This window comes from Charadrius vociferus, unplaced genomic scaffold (assembly GCF_000708025.1).
Source record: "Charadrius vociferus isolate BGI_N301 unplaced genomic scaffold, ASM70802v2 scaffold183, whole genome shotgun sequence".
Classification (NCBI taxonomy): domain Eukaryota; kingdom Metazoa; phylum Chordata; class Aves; order Charadriiformes; family Charadriidae; genus Charadrius; species Charadrius vociferus.
This window is the reverse complement of record NW_009648250.1, coordinates 2,124,634-2,133,778: the sequence shown is the minus strand read 5'-3', so window position 1 is coordinate 2,133,778 and position 9,145 is coordinate 2,124,634. Positions and strand designations below refer to the sequence as shown.

Sequence of the window (9,145 nt, the reverse complement as noted above, 5' to 3'; positions counted from 1 at the left end):
CAACTAAACAGGGAATAGTAATGAATCTAGTAAAATCTACCATAAAGTATGATCTTCACTTCTTTTTCCTCTACAGGTTTCCAGCACTACAGTTATCAAACCACACAGGTTTATAACAAAGCAGAGTGCTTTTATGATTCTGTATCTTTAACTAATACGCTGAGGAGACACATATATATTGCTCATTAAAATTATGGATACACTTTATCCTTCCCTAGATTCTCCCGTGCAGTTTTCATTTAAATCCTTAAATTGATTCTTGACCTCACAACATGGGAAGAACTTTCTTGGAGAGAATTTGTGATCAGAGGGGAAAAATGTCTCTCTCTTGCGATACCAAGCATGAGGAGGGTCCCCCAAGTCCCAGGAGAGCACTTGGGGCAGGGAGAGGGGGCACAGCTTCGTCGAGCAGGGATGCCCTCAGGAGCTGAAGGTAATATCATAGTATAAGTATATACCCGTACTATAGCTACCCGTGCACACCAAGACTTCCATTTACAAAGGACTTGAAAGCTGTGCAGAGACATCTCACACAGCACAACTCTCTGAACAAGACGCTCAATTGCAGACCCTCTCGTGTTTCTTTTCAACCACTTTCTAATGCCAATTTTAAAACACAGCATCTGCAAAAGCAATAAATATAATACAGAAAAGCTGAATAGATTTCATGCTTCTTTTTTTTGGTTGCCTTTTTTTTATGCTTAATGTTTTAGACATTTGTTTTTTGGAAACTAGGTCTTTAAAGTATGCAATGTTTTATGCCTGTAAAGAACAGTTGTTTGAAGTGAAGGCAGAACACTGAAAAAAAACAAAACATTGCCCCCTGACCTGCTTGATCTAGGCCAAATTTCCCTGCGCTTCAATAATATTAAATTCCATTCCCGGCAGTCTAAAATGTCAATTAACTCAAGATAAGTCCCATTAGATAGGGCAGACACTGGATTCTCCTGACTGTTTGACTCTTGTTGAAACATACCTGTAACTGATGGCAAGATAACTGCTGTTAAAAGCAGGGCATGCTGTCATCGTTTGGAAAAAAAACATTTTATATACAAAAAAATAATTGTATCTTTTTAAGTCAGTCATACCCTGCAATTCCAACTCAGATGTCTTTAGTTTTATTCTGCAACACACTGAACAAACATTACTGAAATAACTCTACCAGGACCCCATCAGCAAAGACTGGATTCTTTCCATATGGAATAAATATTGGTATCATTTTCCATATGGCTTTGCTTACTTTCAGTTCTAAATATGAAAACATCATAAACAGAAACAGGCATAGAAGAGTTATCGAATCCTGTTAGAGCTAAAACCTGGACACAACAGTAACACCACAAGGCAAACAGGTTTGGACACAAAACGAAATTCCAAGATTCCAAGTGCTATAGGAAGCAGCTGCTAAACTCAAAACACATCACTGCATTTTCATCAAAATCTGGGGGTTGGTGAGGTTGGGTATTTTTTGCTGTTGGTGGTGGTGGTTTGGGTTTTTTTTTTATTTTTAAAGTGTTCACTGAAAATTAATTTGCCATTTTGACAGCCCTAACCTGTAATGCCTGAGCAAAAGAGCATCTGTAAGCACTAAAAGGCTACTCCCCACTCCCAGCCAAACAAGAACAACTATGTTCCTGAAACCCAGCCAAGCAGCTGTATTTCAAAAAGGTTCTGTTTCATTCCTAATTTGGAAACAAAGGAGACTGCTTTGTAATGTATTATTTGCATTATCCTAATAATCTAGAAACCAGATAGCATGATAGTACATACAAAAACTCAGCCTGTAATTTGGCAGCCTAGACTAAGGCTAACCATCACATACTAAGCTTTTTAATTAACAGACCTTTGCTTCATGGGAGTAAGGTGCCAGTGAAATATTCCAAGCAAGACAAAAATTACACGTTACATGGAAGTAAGGGAAATAAAGAGATTTGGCTTCAAACTGCTTGCTCTCTGGCTGTTTGTGCTTCATGCAACACGTGGCAATTTATAGACTGATCAGAGAGCTATCTATAGCTCAGGACAAATTAATTCAGTCGATCACTCTCAGTAAGGATTCAATTCAGACAGATAGTCAGTAACCACAGAGCCAAGTAAGATGCCTCCAACTTCACCGTACTCCTCAGTTTTTACAATACTGTTTCTACTCCAATAGGAGTATCCCCTATTCACACAGACACTCGCTTAGAGTTGTTTTCGTCGTGCTTGAGAAAGCCATAAGACAGGGGAGAGAAACTGCTTCTTCTGGTATAAAGTCCTGTTTCACTTTCATCATTCATCTGTAGCTAGAAAATACATGGGGAAAGAACAGAGGGGCCAGGTGTCTCTGAAGTCATCTTCTTAGACACTGTGTCAAAGTTATTACTGAAAGAATATTTAAGTGAACTTACCAGTAGAGAAAACAAGAACCGTGTTGTCCCAAAGACCGTATCTTTTCAGAGCATCAGTAAGATTTCCTACGGCTTCATCCATAAGAGTCACCATCCCTGCATAATGGCGCCTCTTTACATCTTTAATGGAGGCATATGGTTTCATGTATTCTTCAGGGACCTCGAGAGGTTCATGGACAGACTGAAAAGCGAGGTAGAGAAAGAGGGGCTGGGGTGGAAGGGGTAGAATGGAAATTAGTTGATCATAAAATACTAAATGCAAAAGTTACTGCAGCAAAAGCAGCCTTGATTCATCAACAGCTGAAGACACTGTGTTTTGATTTCTTCTGCACTTCTCTTTTCTAATCCCTAAGCACAAACTAATAAAACTTTGATAAAGCACTTTCGCAAAGCTGTGTAAAAACATCAGGTGTATCTTTTCTTCAGAACACAGTTGTTAACAGTTTCTTTGTATGAAACATCTCCCATCAAACTTTCCATTCTCTTTTAAGAGCGAACTACATGCTAAATCATTTCTATAAACTCATTACTTACACTATTAAAAAAGAAATGGAGAAGGGTAGCAGGCCAGGGCTGTGCAGCCAAAGCTGATTCTGACAGCAGAGAAGGCAAGTTTTGCCAATGCTACTTCTTGCATTTAGCTCTATGCACCCTGTTGAAAAGCTCCGAATTATACCTCAAGTGCAGGTCTATTAAAATTCCATTAACTTTTTTTTTTTAAACATTCTTTAGTGCTAAAGTTATCAAAAACAGCTGCTGACTTTACCTTCTCAGTTTTATGATTGGCTATAATATCTGTAGCTCTTTCTGTGAATAAATTAGTAGAGTACGCGTTTTTAAACCCAGTTGCAACTTCTTCTCCATCTCGAAGGTCCAGAGCGCAGCGCGTTACGTTCTTTGCTTTGATGAGGACACAACGGTCATGAGAATAATAATCCTCACTCCCCAAAAGATAGCCTGGAACAGAAAAAGATGTCAAATAAGCTGGCCAACATAATGTCATATAAACAGACACATTAGGGGGAAAAAAAGTGAAAAATGTCAAAACTTTAGTGGTTTTGAGCTCATCCAACATTTCACCATCTATAGTGACATCCCTTGACAGGTATAAGTAGATCAACACTAATACTTCATATTTTTTATTGCTAATGCAAGTAGTAATTTCAAAACACATGAAAGATTTTGAAAGCGATTCAGTGACTTTATATTCATAACTCGATATCAAATACATTAGCATTAAACTAATGCACTGATAGCAAAGGCAGTGACCTGTCTGTGTATTACGCTGATATTTAGCGGGTATGATTTTCTATATTTGTATTTTCACAGAAAATTTCTCACAATATTAGAAAGTTTGGATTTTTTTATTTTTTTTTTTTCAAAAACATCCAAGTATGAAGCATTTTTAATGTCAGCTGTAAAGCAACTTCTGATCCACTGCTGACACCAACTGGTGAAAAAAAGACACTATTGTTTAAAGATTCCTAAAAGAAAAAAACTATGCAAAAATTCTAGAGGTATAGATTTGCTCCTACCAAGGGCTCTCCTGTCAAGCATTGAGTGCTTTTGCTTTTTATCAACCAGAAACAAACCTCTTCAAAATTTTCTGAATCTCAGTAATTGTTACTTTGGAAATTAGATTTCAGATTTATCCCCCAATAACCTGAAAAAAAACCCAGACAAATCTGAAAAAAATATATTCTTAAGTTCTCCAAAAACAAACTAAAATTGGGGACAAAAATACAAAATGGAGGACCTTCACTTGAGTTTTTATTCAGCAGCTTCAAGTACAGTTACCTGTGCAAAAAAGTATGTACAGTTACCTGTGCAAAAAAGTATGTACAGTTACCTGTGCAAAAAAGTAGGTACAGAAAGAATGAAGTTTTGTTTTAAAAACAATATAAACTTGTAATACATCTTTAGAAGGAAAAAATTGCTTTTGTTTCAAAGCATAAGGAGAGATTTTGTGGGCAGACTGCCTACATCCATGGACTCAGAGACGCAAGTTGCATTGTCCCATTTCGAGTGCCCAATGGGGGAGGCACTGCACCAAGTTTGCCAAAGAATCAAATGTCCTTTAATTGCAATTAACACTGGAATTACACGAACATTATAGAATATTGAACTGCTACATTCTCTGAAAAATAGTGTCACGCTGGGCACTCAACGACCATGCCCAGAGCCAGCCTGTATTAAGACCCCTGCATCAAGAGTCTAGTCGGTCCCAGGGTAAGGTTCCACTAGGAGCACCAGCCTATCTACACCTATGCTGCCAAGAAGATCTCAAGCTCCTGCAAAGGGATGGGAGGAGGCATATACGTTTAAGCAATGAACCGTTGTATTACAATCCATACATATCAGCTTAATTCAGTTGTGAAACCACGGCCCCAAGTTCCCTGAAGAGTCAAGAGAGACAAACAATCTAAGGGAATGGTTCTTCCCACCTAAAGTTTGGATCACCACTGTCTACAACAGGCACACAGCACAGTCAGGCTCCTCATTTAACTGACTCAAGTTAGACAAGAGGAACCTGTAAGTTTCTCTGTATTTTACTTTCTCAGCTGTAGCAGTGGGCAGCTGTACTATCAACAGCTTGCAAAGTTATTTTGAAGACAATGAACTGTTTTGAAATTGTCCATTTAATGACAGTGTCTTAAAAACAGCCCAGTGGTGATGGACAACTTTGCATGCAGTACCACGCACAATGAGATGTATTGCAGGCAGCCTGATTCACGTCACATTTGCAGCACTTGTGCAAACCAATAAAAGTCCAATCAATACTGGGACTCGAACCTTTGCGAGAGGAAGAATAAACAACTTGTAGCTACAAGTTGCTTTGTAACACTGTCACACTTGGACAACCTAATTCCGGCGTTATTTTTGAATCTGAGGATTTGACTTCATAACTTGCGAGTTCCTGAAACAGACCTTTTGGATAATGTTTTATAGAGGGTCTCACACCACCTTCCTTGCCAGCAGCTCTGGAAAACAATGCTACTCTATTCACAAAGCATGAACACAGCTTAAAAATACCAGCTTTTAGAAGTGTAACATTATTTGCAGAGCAAGCAATGTCTGCTGTCTGATCTAACACAAAACGTTTAGATTACAGACACTTATAAAAACAAACCAATCACTACACCTTAAATCTTCTAACCATCATGGAACCAAATTAAATGCAGATCATAAGACAGAAATACTTTCTTTGGAGCCACTCAGTAATCATGATATTTTCTTCAATCACTTGTCAGGCTTGGGCATGCATTTAAGGCACTACCCAGTTATACTTTGGAAACATGCATGCCAGGTATTGATTTACTCATACACTAACAGTAAATCTGCCGTTCTTAGAAGAATCAGGCGGTTTCTCATAATTTTTAACACGACATTTCTTGCCCATGTCAAATCTAACCATTACCAAAGTAAGTATCAAATCCTCTGCGGGTTGGAAGGCATTCTTTTCTGTACATCCCTAAATGCCACTTCCCCACCATGTGAGTAACGTATCCCGCCTCTTGAAGCAGCTCTGGTAGCAGTTTCTCATCCAGTGGCACACAGCTGGGCTGGCATGGCCAAATTATCTGGTGTTGTAAACCTGTGTGGATCTAGCAGAGAAAAGAAGGATGCAAGATTAGTTAGAACACAGCAACACATTCCCGTAACCTACTTTATAAGCAGGCGCAAAAAGAAACAAAGCTACACCAGAGCATCAGTTTTAGGACTTCATGTCTTCGCTGATGTAGCCCCGAGGAAGATGAGGAAGACGCAGGTGGAAGGCAGAGGGAGTATGGACATTGCACCGCAGGGGTTTACAAGACCTTCCCAGACATAAACCTAGTGCAATAAAAAAAAAAACAAAACAAAGCCCTTTGCGTTTTCATCTCAAAATCTAACAAGTAACAATTACCATTACGGTCTCTTTGAAGGCTAATGACGACATCTCAACATGGAGAGAGAGATTTTAAATGGGACTGGCAAAAAGACGCAATGGCAGGTGAAGCTACCAAGCCTTTGCCTGTACCAGAGAACAGTCATCGGATGAAAAGGTGGTAAAGGATAAGGCAGTGCTTTTTGCATTACTCTTCTAAATGTACATTATATACACACATTATATATTTATTTACATGCTTCAAGTGAGCGTGAGCACTTTTACAAACAAAGTGTTTGGATACTAGGCATAACACAAGTTTTAGACACTGCCTAGATCTGATCTCTAATAGTTCCACATAAGCTTCCAATCTTAAGAAGTGGGAAATTTTCTATTTCTTTACAAAAACATGACCGATAACAATTCTCGGGGCACATACTGCTTGATGCAAGAAAACTCTTTAGTTACTGTGTACTGTAAGTTGACTTGTCAACACCTCTATCTTCTCCAGATAAAAAAAACGCAATACCCTAAACTTAGGCCAGCAAACATACACATACAAGTATAAATATCTTATTTATTTACTAAATATTTCTAATAATCTGCCTCTGTCAAAGCACAAAACCTCCAAGACCCCCTAGAGTACAAGACATCAGATCTGTAACTCCACTAAGCACTCCAGTGTAGCAAGATGCACAATTAATTTTTAAAGCATCATTTTAGCAACACTTTGAACTCACTTTTAAACCAAACAAGCCCTGATCTCAGGCAAGTGGGCAAGCAGACTCTCACAAAGGGCCTATTAGTTACTAAACAGGAGCTGGAAAAAAAATAATTATTTTCTTAAATTGTGGTATTACAAAAATATTCTTAATACAGTGAAAGACACAAGATAGCAAAGCATTGTAATTTCTTCCATTGTCTGTAGAAAGCAAGAAAAAAGAGAAGAAAATATTAATAATAATGATACAAAAATTCTATGGCTTTCATAAAACAATACCTTTGCTCTTCTTTCTTTACGGACTGCAAGATGACTATCAAAATTCCAGCTCCAAATAGGAACAGATTTAGGTTATTTTCTAAAAACTCCAAGCAATTGTTAATCACACCAATGGGTAAAACAAAACAAAATCCCACATATTTGCTACATAATTATTTCCTACACACAATGTCTCCTCAATTTTATAGAAAAATTACTTCCAATTTCTAATATTATTTTGCTCATTTGTTACAAGGTCAACATGAAGATGATTAAATTATCAAGTCAGATACATACAACGAACTTAAATCAGGACAGAACTATGAGCATTTCACATTTCCACTTTAAAGATCAGGTGCAGCACCATCCAGTTAACCTGGACTCAATTCTAGTTATGCATATTCAGGGTATGAACTGTATTCTAGAAACAGTCAAGATGAAAAAACGTTTTAGGTTATTTACATAAAACAATTCAAAGAGTTGGTAAAAAAAGTCAATTACATCTTCCTATTCTCTATTATTGACTGTTGGAGTTTCTAGAAACAGAAGAAATGTTGCTTGGAAAGAGTAAGCATCCCCTAGAACAACCTTCCTGCAACAACGTGAATTAACATCTACTAATACAGGATTTATTTTCCTTCTGAATGTTTTCTTTGACAAATAACTACGGTTAACACGCATGCGCAGGACTTTGAGAGAGAGGGGAAGTTTCTGAAATACACTTAACCCTCTGTGAGTTTCTCCTTTCTGTCTGTGCTTTCTTCTTTCCCTTTGCCAAAGTTGCAATAAAAAGAAAGGGGAGGGGAAAGTACAGCAGTACGAAGAAGTCCAATTCTTATACCTGTGCAACTGAAAAAAATGGGAAAAATCATGACTAGGACTCCGAAGTAGCTAGACACCCTGAGCAAGGACCAGTCCATGTGCACTCCAACAAGGGGTGCATAAATCTCTACATCTGTTACCATATGAAGAATGTACAGGTCAGGACGCATTTAAACACTGCACTGGAAAACAAGCTGCATAAACTGAGCACGTAGTGCTGATCTGCTTCTGCTGCATGTTGATTGTGTGCTTGTCCGGTTCAGAAGTACATAACAGAATATAACTACGACAGGAGTATTTTTCACGATATGCTGCCACACCTGTTAATACAACCGAAGCATAGCGAGCACCTCAGTTTGTCTGAAGCAGAACAACTTGCAATAAATTCACGCTTAGTTTACTGCCGAGCTAGCAAGCCAAAAGTAAGTGAAGTAAGTTTGCAACCAGTTTTTGCACAGTAGCCTTCTCCTAAGCACGTTTTTGCACGAGATAGATAGATACAAGAAGGCCAAACTACACAGTGTTGCTGAGAAGCAGCAGGAGAGATGTGCCCCACCAAGACACCTGCTGACAGGCTGCCGAGGGCGGTGGGAAGGGACCAGGAGGGGGTTGTCGCTACTGCTGGGGAGGGATGGAGGGATAGTGGGATGGAGGGATGAAGAGATGGAGGAACGGAGGGACAGAGGGATAGCAGGATGGAGGGGTAGCAGGATGGAGGGATGGAGGGATAGCGGCATGAAGGGACAGAGGGATGGAGGGACGGAAGGACAGAGGGATGGAGGGACAGAGGGATGGAGGGACAGAGGGACGGAGGGATAGAACACAGGGACAGAGGGATGGAGCAATAGCGGGATGGAGGGACGGAGGGACAGAGGGATGGAGCAACAGCGGGATGGAGGGACGGAGGGACAGAGGGATGGAGGGCCCCCGACGGCTGTTCCGCAGCCACCACCGCGTTGGGGCAACAACTCCGGTCCCGACCTTCCCCGGGTTACCCCCCCGCCCTCGGGCCGGGCCCTACCTGGTAGCGGCCGCTGAGGAGCTGGCTGCGGGAGGGGGTGCAGAGGGGCTGCGTGTAGTACCGCTCCA

At 39.9% G+C, this 9,145-nt stretch overlaps 1 protein-coding gene across 1 annotated transcript in view; it reads right to left on the bottom strand.

Moving 5' to 3' along the window:
- ARSB (arylsulfatase B) overlaps positions 1-9,145 on the bottom strand; it is a 67,991-nt gene that overhangs the window by 57,912 nt on the left and 934 nt on the right. The window contains exons 2-5 of the mRNA XM_009884238.1: positions 9,078-9,145; positions 5,806-5,992; positions 3,154-3,344; positions 2,388-2,595 (exon numbers count right to left, since the gene is read on the bottom strand). Coding sequence (XP_009882540.1) covers positions 2,388-2,595; positions 3,154-3,344; positions 5,806-5,992; positions 9,078-9,145 — 654 coding nt within the window. The remainder of the gene's footprint in view (positions 1-2,387; positions 2,596-3,153; positions 3,345-5,805; positions 5,993-9,077) is intronic.